Here is a 15,069-nt window from a genome sequence, read left to right on the forward strand (position 1 = left end):
GGCCAGGACCGGCCTCCAGCGCGGGGTGAGGCGCTGCAGCCTTGCCCCGGTGCCGACAGAGCCCGCGTGCCTGTCCCCAGTGGGGACGAGTGACAGCTCCTCCCGGAGCCACCTCAGCGGCAGAGCCCGGCAGGAGGAGGAGGGAGGAGGAGGGAGCGGAGCCGGGATGCCGAGACGTGCCGACAGTACTGAGCCACAGACAGCAAAAATAAATAAGGAGGCAGGTGAGTGACCGAGTGTGCTGACGCCCTGTCCCCAGCAGCCCCGGGCTGCCCCCGCAGCCACCGAGGGCTCTGCACGCAGCCGGCCGCAGCAGCAGCACGGGGCAAGGATGGGCCGAGCCAGCTGGATGAGGCCATTTGCGTTAAGTTAATAAAAAAAACAAAACCCCAAACCAAAACCAAACCCCAACCCTGTGCGAGTCCGGGAGGCGCTTCCCTGGCTGCCAGCTCTGCCCGGTGAGTGTGTCAGGGACACTTTGGCACAGCGGATGCTCGGCCGGGCAGGCCAGCGGGGCAAAGGCGGCGCCGTCGCTTCCATCTGCACGGCGATGTCCCGCGGCTCGCAGCGTCCCTCGGAGGGGCGGTGCCTGTCGGGACAGTCCCCAGCGCCACAGGCACTTCCTGCAGTGTCCCTTTCCTGAGCTCCTTCTCCAGGTTCCCTTTCACCCCTCCACAGCCAGGAGGGCTTCAAAATAACGGAGTCAGACAACAAAGCCTGGCTGCTGGTTTTCCTTTTCCCTGGTCCGTGGCTCAGTCACTCCCCGACCTGAGGCTTCCTTGTGCCTTCATCAAGTGCAAAGACGTTTGGAGTCCCTCTTCATCCTCTCAGAGCACCAAATCCTCCCGGCTGCATTACTTGACTTCCAGGATGGAGGGGTTGGTCTCCATGATGGCCACGATGATCCTGTCAATGTAGTCCTGCAGGCGGAAGTTGATCTCCTCTTGCTTCTGGATTGCTTCCATGAGCTGCAGCACAGGGGAGAGAGAGGGAGGGAGAGGTCACTGCCTGACCCTGCTCAGGGCTTCCCGTGGCTCTGTGCATCCATGGCTGACTCCCTGGTTCTTCACTCTGGACTAGGACATTCCTGACTCTGCTTAAATGGCTGGGGAAAAACTGGTTCTGCTCACTCCTGTCCTTCCTCAAGCTCTCAGCCTGATGAGGCCCTGGAGAGTGCATCACATCTCCATTGGATCCCCAAAATATCCAGGTGTCTTTCCCCACTTCCTGAGGTGTTAAAGATTTAATTCCAGTGCTTGTGCAGGCTCAGCCACCCCTGGTTAGTGCTCAGGGAGAAGATGTGCTGGAGAAGCTGGGATCTCCAGGGGGAATGTCCTGGCTCCCAGGGACTTAAAGAGAGCTCCACACTGATGAACACAGCCCGTGGTGGCTGCTCTGTCCTGGAAGGGGAAGGCTGTCCCAGGGCAGGCAAAGCAGAGCTTCCAGAATCAGCAAATGGGCAAGGAGCAGCTTCCCCGTTCCCAGGAGGGAGGGCTGGCAGGCAGGGTAAGTCCTGAGAGCTCTACAGATAATTGTGTGGGGATTTCTTTGCTCTTGCCAGCTTTCAGGGGAACTTTGAGCATGGGCTGGGCCACAGGCAGGGCACATCCACTCCTCCCAGGCCATGCCAGGTGGAGGCACCCAGGAAGGTGCAGTGTGAGCCTGCAGCTCCTCATGGCACGTACCTCATCTCTGGAGACAGAGCTGATCTCCGCTGCCAGCGACTCGGAGAAGGAGGCTGAGAACAGGTTCTTGGCACCCTGGATGCTCAGGTTGATGATCTGCCCATTCAGCTCATCGTTCTGCTCCTTCAGGTTCCTGTTATCCTGTTCACACACACAAACCACATGCTGCTGGTGCTCAGAGCTGATCCAGACCAGCAAAGGCAGACATGGGCTTTCACCCTAACAGCTCACACAGGGCTGGGAACAGCACATGGGCTGCTGCCTCCATCTCAGCAGAGCCTGGAGAACATTTGGAAGCATGAGACACACTGGGAAGATCCAGGGGACAGCAGAGAGAGAAGGGCTCCTGCTGTCCCTGAGAAAGCACCAACCTCCCTTTCCCAGGACAGGAAAGCAAGACAGCACTGGACTCCTGGATCCACTCCATCCCCTGGGAGAGAGCCCCCAGACCCTGCTGGTCCTCCCTTGGCATCAGGGAACCGTTTCCCTGTCAGCCCAGCCTTCCTTACCTGCTTGAGCTGTTTGATCTCCTGCTCCAGCTCAGTCTCCCGTGTCCTGCTGTTGTATTCCTGCAGCCCCATGCTGCTGCTCCGGCCCCTGCGCTGCTCTGCCTCCAGCTTGAAGAGCTGCAGGTGCTCCAGCTGCTTCCTGAGGTCCTCGATGAGCTGCAGAGCAAGGCAAGGGGACAGCTGAGTGCCACAGGCCTGGGAGATCCAGCAGCACCCTCTGGATGTGGCTGCTGTGGGAGCAGCTCCATGGATTGCTGCAGCAGGATTGTTGGCCACAGCTGTGGCTGCCCCTGGATCCCTGGCAGTGTCCAAGGCCAGGCTGGATGGAGCTTGGAGCACCCTGGAACAGTGGGAGCTGTCTCTGTCCTTGGCAGGGGGTGGAACAAGGTGAACTTTGAGATCCTTCTCGACCCAAACCATTCCATGATTGAATTCCTTTCTGGGGGGCATTTGGTTTCCTCTTCCTCCCTCACACCCCCAGCAAGCAGGAGATGGGGAGCTACTGAAATACATGAACACCGTCCTGCAAGGACCTTGTTTGAGGGCCAAAGATGCTGGTTTGGGTCTGCAGCAGCACACATCCCCCAGCAATGTGGGTCCCTCCCCAAATCTGCTGCAGGGTTGGGTCGCCTCCTCACCCCAGAGCCCTCAGTGACACCACGGTGACAACTAATTCCACTTTGGGCCACAGCTCTTTTCCTGCCACCACAGCCAGCCCTGCTTGGGCCTCCAGCTGGAATCAGCAGGCACAGATGATGGGAGCACTGGGAAGGTGTGATCCAGCCCCCAAGCACTCAGCTCTAAGCCCTCTGCTCCTGCCTGCTGGCTCCACGTGCCTCTGCCACTGCTGCTTCCAGGCAGGAAGGGAAGGGGCCAGGGTGGCACAGCCCCTTGCAGGGACAGTGCTGGATGAATTCCAGAGCAGCACAAGTGACTGAGGTGCTGCAGCTCAGCTGCTGAACCCCTTCCCACTGCCCAGGCAGCACTCGGTGCTTCAGGCACCCATTTCTGGAGAGGCTGCCAAGGCCACATTCCCAGATTTTGGGCACGGGGCTGTGGCAGGCCCAGACTCCACTCACCTCCTGCGTCGACTCCTTCTCCTTCTGGAACTGGTGCCTCTCCTGACTCAGCTTGTCCCCCATCTTCCTCTTTTTCTCCTGCTCCTCTGTGAGCTGCACAGTGAGGTCCTCAATCTCATCCAGCAGCTTCTGCTTCTCCTGCAAGGACACGAGCAGCCCAGTGAGAGGCCCTGGGGCCTGGCTGGGCGCTGGCTCCGCAGGGAACGCTCCTCTCCTGAGGCACCAGGAGGCTCTGCCTGCTGGGATCTCATCTGCTCAGAGCCTGGGGCTTGGCAGCACTGAGGGAGGCAGTCAGGGATGGCTCCAGAGTGAATCCACATGAATATCCACCCTTGTGCTGTTTTCTGGGAAGCACCATGCTGGTGTGGGATGGGCTGGGGCCAGCACGGGCTCCAGGCCAAGGGGAGACATTAAATCATAAGGCTCCTTATGTCTGGATTTCAGAAAACTCCTGAATCTGAGATCTTTACCTCCCTCTTGGTTTCAGACATGAAAGGTTTGAATTGAGGACTGATCCAAGAAGGAATAGACCAGCTGAAGCCAGGATGTAAAACACACAGCCCAGCTCTGTTCCCTTCTCCTCCCCAAAGCCTTGGCTGAATGTTTGGGATGCAGGTGAAGACGCCAACAGCCCCTAGAGCAGCACCTTCTGCCTGTGACCAGCTTTTTCTGCTTCTCACTCCACCCACCATCAAGGATTCTGGAGGTGCACAAGGAGCTGGGAGGGGACACAGCTGGGACAGCTGATCCCAGAAGTCAAAATGGGTATTTAATACTATATGACAACATGTTCACCAGTATGAGCTGGGGGAAGAATGAGAAAAAGGGGGTGTTTGGAATGATGGCATTTGTCCTCCCAAGTCACCGTTAGACTCCCTGCTTGATGATGGAGCCCTGCTTTCCAGGAGATGCCTGAACACCTGTCTGCCTTGGGAAGCAGTGAATTAACTCCTTGTTTTGCTTTGCTTCTGTGGACAGCTTTTGCTTTACTTAATAAATTGTCTTTTCCCTCAAGCCACAAGTTTTACCATTGTTGCCCTTCCAAATCTCCCTGGGCTCACAGCTTCCAGTCCCATGGGGAAGGTTTTGGCTTTCAGAACTCCACAAATGCCACAGGACCCCCTGCAGTGCTGATGATGCATGGCCTGTGGCACACAGGGCTGAGGAGCAGCTCCATGGGGGAGCTCCAGATGCTGGCTCCATGTTGGAACCCTGGCTGCAGAGAATTTCAGACTTTCTGTGCTGACAGGCACTGACCCCCAAGAGAACACTGCACTGACCTGAGGCCGTGGAGAAGCTTCCAAACTGGAATGACAGCACTGGGATTGTGGGTGTGGAGTCTGAATAGAAGTGTGTAATATCACAGGGGGGGAAACTCACAGTTTAAGGGTTTAGAATATAGTCATATCTATAAAGCAAGATGGAGGTTTTAGGGGGGAGGCTGGTCCTTCTTCTCCATGGGTTTGGGTGGTTTTGTGTAATTGGATAAAAGTCCACATTGCAGGCACAGGTGGTTGGTTATCGGGTTAAAAGTGAAAATAATTCAGGTGTCATTTCTTAATCAGACAGTTTAGCCTTAAAAGGCCTTGTAGAGAGAGAGAGAGAGAGATGAGGCTTCATTTTTAGTTTGTTAGAGTGAAGTGCTGTAGAACTCAGGGTTTGTGAGACTGTGACACAGGTAAAAACTAATAAACATCTGAGTCTGAACAAGAAATACCTTCTTGTGATTTAATCCTGACCCTGGCAGAAAAGAAGCAAAGACTCCACAGCTCAGGGGTGTCCTGCTCCATGGCAGCACCAAAGGCACCATGCCAGCAGGAAGGGCAACACTGACAACAAAATCCTGATTTTTGGGCACTGGACAGGAGAGCAGCTCATCAGCCAGGCTTCTCTTGGGCAGGGAGGGGCAGTGAGTGCAGCTCTTGCTCCTCCTTCACACATTCACTGTGGAGGAAAGGAGAACAGCTCTGCGGGATCAAAACCAACTTCCCATGGCTGAAACACAGCATGGCAGGGAATTTATCCTCAGAGCCACTGGGGTTTTCCTGCCCCCAGCCTCAGCTGTGCTCACAAGGCTCTGGCAGATGAAGGCCACATCAGGAGGATGGAGCTGCAGAGCTCTCCCATGGGATTAAACTGGGATAAAATGCCTCAGGCCCTTCAGCTGGGAGAGGAGGTTTGATCTCAGTTCAATTTTAACCTTAATTCTGCCCCAAGCTTGGCAGAGACAAAATGCAGCCCCTGTTCCAGGTGTCCCACCTGCAACCCACACTATCCCTGAAGGTGAGGCTCCTGCCCATCCCAAGGAGCCTCGGGAAGCCTCAGCCCTGCAGGGCCTTGGATCCTGAGCAAGGTGACAGTGAGAGGAGCTGGGAGGTGACAGGGATCCTTGGAAACTCAACTCACAAATCCGAGGGCTTGGAGATGGAGCATCCCTGCTCCCCTGCATGGACTGGCCACAGGGATGGGGACAGGGATGGGGACAAGCTTCCACAAGAGGGCACGAGTCCCCGCCTGAGCAGGCACTGCCACAGAGATTTATCAGGGGTTTATTCCCAGCTCCAGGCTGAACAGTGGGAAACTGCAAGGATAACTGTGTGGGATAGTGCTGTTCAAAGCGGGGTCTGCAGTGACTGGAAAATGGAAGCAACTGGTTTGTTACATTACATGGATCTCGTGTTCATGAAAATTCATCCCAAAGCCAGAATTTCATCCCCAAACCAGGCACCCTCTGGCCTCACCTCCTCAAGCCTCTCGATGTTGGCTCTCAGGCAGGGGACACAGGATCTCAGCTCGCTGTTCTCATCATCCAGCTGCTGCAGCCTGCAGAGGGAACGGGTGTGAGACTCATCCCAGCATCCCACGTGGGGGAGAAAACATCCTCAGCAATATGAAACCAAAGGGAGGCCAGCAGGGATTCATCTGTTCAAGGCAAACCCTGAGCTATTTCTGCTGCCAGAGGAAAGAGAGGGGCATCTACACAATGCTGACATCCACCAGCTCCAGTGCTATTCCTTGTTCCAAGGGTTTTTTCAGTCCCTGCACAAGCCTCAGCAGCAGAGACAACAGAATAGGGGGTCATAGAGGGCTTTGGGTTTGCATTCCCAGGGAAAACCCCACTGTCTGCACCTTCCATGGACTGCATGGGATGAACAACAGCAAAACACTCTGGGAAAGCTGGAAATACCCTGTCAAATAACTGACACCTCTCCCACCCCACCTCTTCCTTTGGAATCCAGCTCGAAGCACCCTGGCTGGGACGCTGCCTCTTTGGAGGATTCTTCTTTCCCAGGTATTTGCCTGTTTCCATCAAGGAGGAAAACATCTGGGCACTAAAAGTACTCCAAGGGGTCATTTATGGGAAGAAGCATTAACAGATCCCCTCTTCATCCCCACAGTGCAGGGCAGGCACATGAATAAAGGGTGGGAGCTAAACTTAAAATGCATCAGAGCAGCTCGAATAAAAAATCCAAGATTAGGTCAGTGGGCCAAAGGGAGAAATAACCAAAACTCAGGGTTTAGTGTTTTAGTGACTTTAGTCACACCTTGAAGCCACTAAACTTCCTGCCTGCCTCCCTGTGTCCCCCCAAGGCTGCCTGGGCAGATTCTGGGGTGGCTCCAGGAGAGCTGCCCCCCCAGCCCCACCTGGCCTGCAGGTTCTCGATCTCAATGCTCTTCTCCCTCTCCATTTTGCTGAGCAGCTCCCTCTGCTTCTTGATCTCCTCCAGCAGGGTCTGGTCAGCCCTCAGCTCCTGCTCCTTCAGCTGCTCCTCGAGCGCGTTTGCTCTGCAGAGAGGACAAAGAGGGGATTAAACTGTCCTTAGGAGCAGGCTGCCATCCCAAGGCAGGGATCAGACTCCCTTTCCCACCCCTCAGGTGAGCTGGGAGAAGCAGATGGTAAAACAGAACAAGCTTCCAGGGAAAACACACCAATCACCATCTCAAACAGCTTCACTGCATCCCAGCAGATGCAGCAGGAGAAGCAGCACTTCTTCCATCACAGGATTCCCAAGTCAGATGCCTTAAGGAACATAAGCATGTTACTCAATTTCCACCTGGGAAAGAAGTCCATTTTTCATTATTTTTAAATGTCTTCTATGCATTAGAATTATTTCCAAGAGCAGCCACACACATACACATCTCTTAATGGGAATCTCAGAGTCACTGAGGCTGCAAAAGACCTTTAAGAGCTTCTAATCCAAACACAAATCCCAGGGTTTGTGGTTCCACATGCAGTAGCCATGGCAGAGAAATCCTCCTTCAGCTGTTTCCAGCAGGAAGTGGTCTCATAGCTCACAGAAAAGGCAACAGCCTCAATCCTTCTTTTCACTCTCTTGTGATGCCAACAAAAAACAGTGGATCTGCAGGTCACCTTCCCTGTGTGCCAGCAGAACTGCAGATCACAGAATCCCAGAAGGGTTTGGGCTGGGAGGGACCTTAAAGACCATCCCATCCCATCCCATCCCATCCCATCCCATCCCATCCCATCCCATCCCATCCCATCCCATCCCACCCCACTCCCTGCCGTGGACAGGGACACCTTCCACTGTCCCAGGCTGCTCCAAGCCTGTCCAGCCTGGCCTTGGACACTGCCAGGGATCCAGGGGCAGCCACAGCTGCTCTGGGCACCCTGTGCCAGGGCCTGCCCACCCTGCCAGGGAACAATTCCTAATTCCCAATATCCATCCCTGCCCTCTGGCAGTGGGAAGCCATTCCCTGTGTCCTGTCCCTCCATCCCTTGTCCCCAGTCCCTCTCCAGCTCTCCTGGAGCCCCTTGAGGCCCTGGCAGGGGCTCTGAGGTGTCCCTGGAGCCTTCTCCTCTCCAGGTGAGCACCCCCAGCTCTCCCAGCCTGGCTCCACTATCCCAGGTTGCTCCAAGCCCTGTCCAACCTGGCCATGAGCACTTGCAGGGATGGGGCTGGGAGCTGGAATTTCTGCAGTGGCTTTGCCCAGGAGAAGGCTTTTCCCAGCTGATCCCACCCTCCCCAGCACCCAGCTCACCCAGAGCCAGCTGACACTTCCGGGCCAAGCTGCTGAAGTGAAAACATTTCCCTCACTCCCAAGTTTATCAGGGCTTAGGGAAACCTGTGTTTGAGTGGCTCGGTTCCCTGACACGACTGTTACTTAACAGAATTACAGCCCTATAGATAAACTGTGCTGGGTTTATCTGCCCAGGGTAAAGCTCTGCTGGGAGAGAGGAGCCTGGCAGATTAGCACACACAGGGATTACATCATGTGGGATCCAAAGGGCTGCACCCCAGCCTGGATCCAGCAGGAGGCAAGCCCTGGAGCTCCAGAGACCATTTGGAAGGGGCATGTGGGGCAGGAAAAGATAGTAAATTTAAATATAAATACAAATATTAAAAAGCCAAGACCCAGAGTTCCAGAGACTTTTGGGAGGGACACAAGGAACAGGGAAGTATATTAAAAAAAACAAAAGACAAACAACAACAACAACAACCACCCATGCTGAGTGGGAAGGGAGCCACAAGAATCATAGATTCCAACTCCCAGCTCTGCACAGACACCCCAAGAATCCCACACTGGGCATCCCTGAGATCATTGTCCAGACTCTCCTGGAGCTCTGGCAGCCTCGGGGCTGTGCCTGTTCCCTGGGGAGCCTGGGCAGTGCCCAGCACCCTCTGGGGGAAGAACCTTTCCTGGATCTCCAGCCTGACTCCCCCTGACACTGCTCCAGCAATTAAAAGGCATATGTAAAAATCACCAAAAGCCAAGTCCTGGGGCTCCAGAGAACTTAAGCCCATAAAATATAAAATCTCCACGCCACTGTGTCCTGTTCTCATCTGGGATGGAGTCAATATCCCTGGGAAGGGCTGTGGTTTGGATTTGGGAAGGGAGCTGAAGCACGAGGAGGGGGAAAGGCCCCCCAGGTGAGGCTCTCACCTGTGCACCAGCTGCAGGTTCTCCTGCCGGAGGCGGCTGTGTTGCTCCCCGTTGGCAGCCGTGTCCTTCTCCAGCTCCGTCACCCGCTTCTCCAGGAACACCACCTGCCAGCAGGGACATGGATCAGCCTCTGGGCAGCCTCAAACCCAGAGCAGCCCCCACAGCATCCCCAAACATGTAGGGTTCCCACTGGAACTGGGCAGTCGTGCCTTGATTTAAAGCATCCCTTTAAAACATCCTTTTCCACCCGGTTTCCCAGGTTCTGATGGTTCCCGTGTACCAGTCTGGGGTCAAACACTTCACTCTTTCCCTCCATCAACCCCTTCCTGATGGCATCCTAAAAGGAGTCTAGAGGGAAAGATCCTGGTGGATCTCCAGAGCTCCATGTGCAGCCCTGAGGCTGGACAACTCCTCAGTGCCTGGAACAGGATGGAAACCCTGAATTTACAGATGATGGAGGGATCAATGCCAGCAGGTGGGGAAGGACCAGATGTCAGGATTTCCTCCCTGTACCTGTACAGGGTTTCTTCCAGCTGTATTTGCATTCAATTCATTCAAATTCCATATAAAACAATCCTGGGGGAGAAGAAATGAGGAGCATGTCTAGAAAAGCCAAACCCTGGCTCTGGGAGAAGGGCAGAAGACATGGGAGTATTAAAGAGGCCATGCACACACACAAGGCCTTTCCCAGCAGTGCCTTTTCCATCAAAGGTTTCCTAAGTCAAATGCCTTAAGGAACCCAACTATTTTATTCAACTTCCCCTTGGAAAAATGTTGATTTTTATTTATTTTTAAAGGTTTTCCCTGCATTATAATTATTTCCAAGTGCAGCTACACACATACACATTCCTCTTTCACACACAGCTTCTCAGGACATTCATATTCCAGAACTGAAAGGCCATTTCCAAGAAGTTTCAGACTTCAGTAGACATCTACACAATCTTAGCTTCTTTCCCATAGCTTCTTTTCCCTGTTTTCTAAGTAGGAATACTCAAACAGAATCTTTCCTGTGTTCCCATCTTATCCTACAACTCTTTTCTTGTAATATCCCAGGAAAACCCATCAGCACCAGCACAAAATCAGCTCTATCCTGACAGCACACGCAGAGTGCTGGAAGGAGAGGAAGTTTCTGTTTCACATTGGGCGAGTTGCCTCAGAAAAGCAGAACCTGAGAACATCATCTTGTGTGAAGGAGAAGTGAAAATGCTGCCTGTGAACAGCCCATTCCTCCTCCCAGCACTCTGGGGGAAGCCACTGCCCCTGGAGAAGATCCAGTGTCATCTCCTGGGCCTGCACAGCACCTGGAGTGCTCCTCTGCTCCTCCATCCCCTCCATGGGGAAGGCTCCCCATGTCCCATCTGCACAGGGAGGAACTTCAGCCGGATCCTGCCTGGGAACACTGCAGCGCCGCGAGGCACTGAACCCTGCAGGGTAACACAGACCTCACCCTAGAACCCCTTCCTCTCAACATCTCAGAAAAGCTCAGGGTGCCAGCACACCACCAGCTGGACCCTGATGGCCCAGGCCGAGGGCAGGAGGGAAGGAGGCCCCACCTTGTCGGTGATGTCCTCGTCGGTGCACTCCAGGCTCTCCCGGTAGGACTCCTCCATCACCCCCACGGCCAGCGAGCTCGTCTGGTGCAGCTGCCTGAAACAGAGACAAACCACCCCGACCCACAGCAGCACCGGCATCAGCCCCAGCACCGGCACCATGGCGACACCAGGTGACAGCGGCTGGCCCGCCCGCCACCTCCCGCCCTCCTGAGCCTCCGCGCAGGGATCTGTCAGCACCGCTCCTCCGAGTGCTGCATGTCCCCTCACCACCGAGCTCTCCCGGGAAATCCAGCGCTCCAACGTGGACACGCTCCCGGGACTTCACACCGGGATCGTCGCTCTTGCTCTTTGGAATGGGAAGAGATAAGAGCTCCCTCTTCCCACTTTCTTTCTTTAGCCCTGTCCCAAGGCCGTGGATTATCCAGCAAAGGCCAGAGTACTCCCAATGCTGATAAGGCTGGGAAGAAGTGGGGTGTAAGGGGAGGGAGGGGGGCAAGCCCCCCTGAGGCTGCTGTGACCCCCCAGCCTGGGTGAGCTAATTATTAACGAGGCCTCGTGACAGCGGTGTCCCAGCTTTGTGACAAGCTAAAGGACACCCTGGGGAAGGGCTGCTCGGTGTCCCAGCTTTGTGACAAGCTAAAGGACACCCTGGAGAGGGGCTGTTTGGTGTCCCAGCTTTGTGACAAGCCAAAGGACACTCTGGGAAGGGGCTGCTCGGTGTCCCCAGCTTTGTGACAAGCTAAAGGACACCCTGGAGAGGGGCTGTTTGGTGTCCCAGCTTTGTGACAAGCTAAAGGACACCCTGGGGAAGGGCTGCTCGGTGTCCCAGCTTTGTGACAAACTAAAGGACACCCTGGAGAGGGGCTGTTTGGTGTCCCAGCTTTGTGACAAGCCAAAGGACACTCTGGGAAGGGGCTGCTCAGTGTCCCAGCTTTGTGACAAGCTAAAGGACACTCTGGGAAGGGGCTGCTCGGTGTCCCAGCTTTGTGACAAGCTAAAGGACACTCTGGAGAGGGGCTGCTCCCTTGGCACGGCTGCCCTGGAGATGGGGGTGTGTTCCAGCCTGGCACCCCAGGCAGGAGGAGAACACTCTGCTCTCCTGCTTTGAGCAGGGGATGGATGACAAAACCACAGAGGTCTCTTTAAACCCCAGTTTTTCCCAGGAATTTGTACCACTGGCTCTCAAATTCCTCCCAGCACACAGTGTGTTCATGCCAGGACTCACTAAGCACAACTGGCATTTACCAAGAGACCACAGCCTGATTGCATCCTCACCCTCGGTTTATATTTAGATTTTAAAGTCTCAGGCACATTTGTCATTTAAATCGTGCCAAGCACAACAGGGCTTAAGCAGCTGAGATTTCTTGGCACAAGCAGAACCCGGATAAGAAAAATGAGGAAAGAGCCCTTACCAAAATAAAATCAATTTTCTAAAAGCAAATGTTTTGGGATTATTCACTAATTACAGTATCTGCAACAAAGGATTTGCTTTGGGCTGAGCTTAAGGATCTGGCTGGGCAAAACCCTGTTATCTCCCTCCTTATCACAAACCAAACCTGACTGCTCTTGAATTAACTAATATTTACACAAGCCCACACATCCCTGCCTCAGAAAAGCCAAGGGCCAGGAGGGCTCAATCCCCCGTAAGACAGGGTATCTCTGTTACCAAAAGTTTAACTCAAATCCTCCCAAAATTATCTGTGCCGGGACAAAAACGAGCCTTAAAACAGGAAACCTGGGGACAGGCTGCTCCCCTCAGCCCTCCTTCCTGCCAGTGTTTTTAACAAAGCTCTAGAAAGTAAGATGAGTGGAAGTAGGAAATGTAATATCGAGGATCTGCTTCCTTTCCAGGAGGGGAACTGTGCCAGGGGAGATTGCTGAGTGCAGGAAAAATGGAGAAGGGAAAGGTGTGAGAGCACAGAGGGAGGAAGAGGTGCAGGGAAGCTGCTTGGGTCAGCACAGGGAGCAGAGTGAGTGTCAGGAACAGGAACATTCCCAAACTGAGCTGCCCATTTCTCCTCGGTGTCCCTGTCCTGCTGGGAAACCAGCAAGAGAAATCCAGCAAGTGCAGAAGGAAATCTCCCTCCTGAGAGTGGCAGAGGCAGAACAGCAAGGTAAGAGTTTATCCTTAAAATCAGGATGGCATGGAACAGGAGGAATGAGGGAGCTGGGAGAGGAAAGGTGAGCACCAGGTGACACTGAGAGGGGAGGGAAGGACCCTCTGCTCCAGACATCCACAGCAAACTGCCCGGATATACCCAATACATCCAACATCCCTGTGCAGTCAGGAGTCACAATGCCCACACGGAAAAGGTGACTGACATCACACGAGGTGGTTGTGCAGGACAGAAGCAGCACAGCATTAAACCTGGGCTTAAACCAGGGCTAAACCAGGGTTAAACCATTCAACCAGAGCTACCTGCAGCCCACCCAGGTGCCCCAGAGCCCCTGACTGAGCAGGGGGAGCTGATCCCACAAAGCCAAGGGCTGAGGGTGACACAGAGTGAAATAAAACAGAACCAAGAGCTGTCTGAGGCAGCTGGAATTTTTGGGGTGCTGGAGAATCCCTCCAGGTGGGGGTACTGACTGGTCTGGCCCTGCAGAACTCTACAGACACGGTGATACTGGGAGGGATCCCAGACTGGGACATATCCCAGAGGGATATGTCCTTCTAGAGACTCCTTCCCTCCTCCATGTGCCCCCTGCTATGGTACTGGCAGGACAGAGTGTGAGGAAAAGCCCCCCCAATTTTTCCTGGAAGGAATCAGGGTGCCAGCAGCCTCCAGCTGTATGCACAAGTGAGAAACCCCCATTCCAGAAAAAAGATCCCAGAATTAAACCCACTTTTCTCCAGCACTACGGAATATATCCAGCAATACAACTCTCCAAGCTTATTTTGAGTTTTCCTTCTGTGGAGCCAGCAGTTCACACAGATCAAGCAAACAACAGCAGGAGTATGAGCTTACCTTGCCACCTTCTTGCTGGAAAGTCTTTTATTGGGGCTGCAAAATGAAGAAAAAACAGGAAAGAGTTAGAAAAGCTGACAGTGGAGAGCCAGGGAAACAGGAAACTGCATGGACTCCAGGGCACATCCCCTGCTCTGGCAGGGAGCCCTTGGCATGCACCCCCAAACCCCTGGAAAGGGCAGGAGAGGGGCCACTCCCGTGTTGGACAACAAGGAATAACAAAGCACATGGAATAATGCTGGAGGAGAGCTCGCTGCCCCCTGCCACGCTCTGCTCTCCTGCTGATCCCTGCCTGAAAACCGATCCCCAAGGAAAGAGCTAAGAATAGCAGGGAGGCTGGGGGGGCTCCAGCCCAGTGCTGATGGCAGACTGAGCCACATGTCCTGCACCCCAGGGCACCCCTGCCACCCCCGGAGCTCCCCTGGACTGGGGACCAACAGCACATCCATCCTTCTGCCATGATCCCACATGATCCAGCCATGATCCCACTGGATCAATCCATCCTTCTGCTCTTCCACAGCCACCATCCCACTGCTGGGCTCTGGATCACCAGGGAAGTGCTGCCTGCTCCTGGCTCAGAGGCTTCGGGAGCTGTTGGTGGTGTCCCTGGCTGGATTTTGAGCACGGCACTGCTGCAGTTGCTGGGGAGGGGGATGAGCTCTTCTTCTCATGGATAACTGACAGAGATCACTCCTTGGATCCATGTCTGAGCCAGCTGCCACCATGCCACAGCGGTCAGGGATCAGTGTCACCACAGCACGGGCAGCCAAGGGCTGTGTCACCGTGTCCCACCTGCAGGGGACAGGCTGCAGGCTCTTCCTGCTGAGAAAAGCCAGCCTTTTCCAGAACCAGCTCCTTGCTGAGATGCTCCTTCCAGTCTTCTGGTCCTGACTGGTGCTGGGGAAGTGGACAGGGCTTGGATCTCACTCCTCATCTTCCATCCACGCTGGTGTCACAAGATGCCACCGGGCCACACCAAATCTTCACTCAGCAATGGCAGCAGGAACAGCTCCAATCCAAGAAGCAGCAACTGCATTCCCTGGTGCTTAGCTCAGTTTTAGGAAAAAATAACAAATAAAATCCTCTGGAAGTCCACTCCTGCCTGGAGCTGCAACATGAGTTCTTCGAAGGAGGGATTAAAAATAGCTTAGGACAATTTGCTTTGTAAAGCAACCCCCAAATCTGACTGGGGGCTGTTGTCAGGGTGACCAGCCCTCGGGTCAAAGTGCATCCTCAAATCCCAGACTTCCAGGGAGCACAAGAGCTGCTGCTGGCTGGGCTTCAAGGCTGCTTGACGCCCAAGGGGAGGAGGTCAGGCCCTGGTGTTTGCCAGGAATTGTAAGGAATGGCCCCAGCACTGGGGGGAAAATATT

At 54.4% G+C, this 15,069-nt stretch overlaps 1 protein-coding gene across 9 annotated transcripts in view; it reads right to left on the reverse strand.

The window, feature by feature from the left end:
• Positions 1-215: 215 nt before the first annotated feature.
• RAB11FIP3 (RAB11 family interacting protein 3) overlaps positions 216-15,069 on the reverse strand; it is a 79,106-nt gene continuing 64,252 nt past the window's right edge. For all 9 annotated transcript variants that reach the window (XM_038151292.1, XM_038151293.1, XM_038151294.1 and 6 more), the window contains 9 exons: positions 13,697-13,732; positions 10,731-10,824; positions 9,178-9,281; positions 6,919-7,059; positions 6,015-6,096; positions 3,274-3,411; positions 2,195-2,350; positions 1,686-1,826; positions 216-968 (listed from right to left, as the gene is read on the reverse strand). In XM_038151292.1, the coding sequence (XP_038007220.1) occupies positions 855-968; positions 1,686-1,826; positions 2,195-2,350; positions 3,274-3,411; positions 6,015-6,096; positions 6,919-7,059; positions 9,178-9,281; positions 10,731-10,824; positions 13,697-13,732 (1,006 nt within the window). In that variant the 3' untranslated portion in view covers positions 216-854. The remainder of the gene's footprint in view (positions 969-1,685; positions 1,827-2,194; positions 2,351-3,273; positions 3,412-6,014; positions 6,097-6,918; positions 7,060-9,177; positions 9,282-10,730; positions 10,825-13,696; positions 13,733-15,069) is intronic.

This window comes from Motacilla alba, chromosome 14 (assembly GCF_015832195.1).
Source record: "Motacilla alba alba isolate MOTALB_02 chromosome 14, Motacilla_alba_V1.0_pri, whole genome shotgun sequence".
Lineage (NCBI taxonomy): Eukaryota > Metazoa > Chordata > Aves > Passeriformes > Motacillidae > Motacilla > Motacilla alba.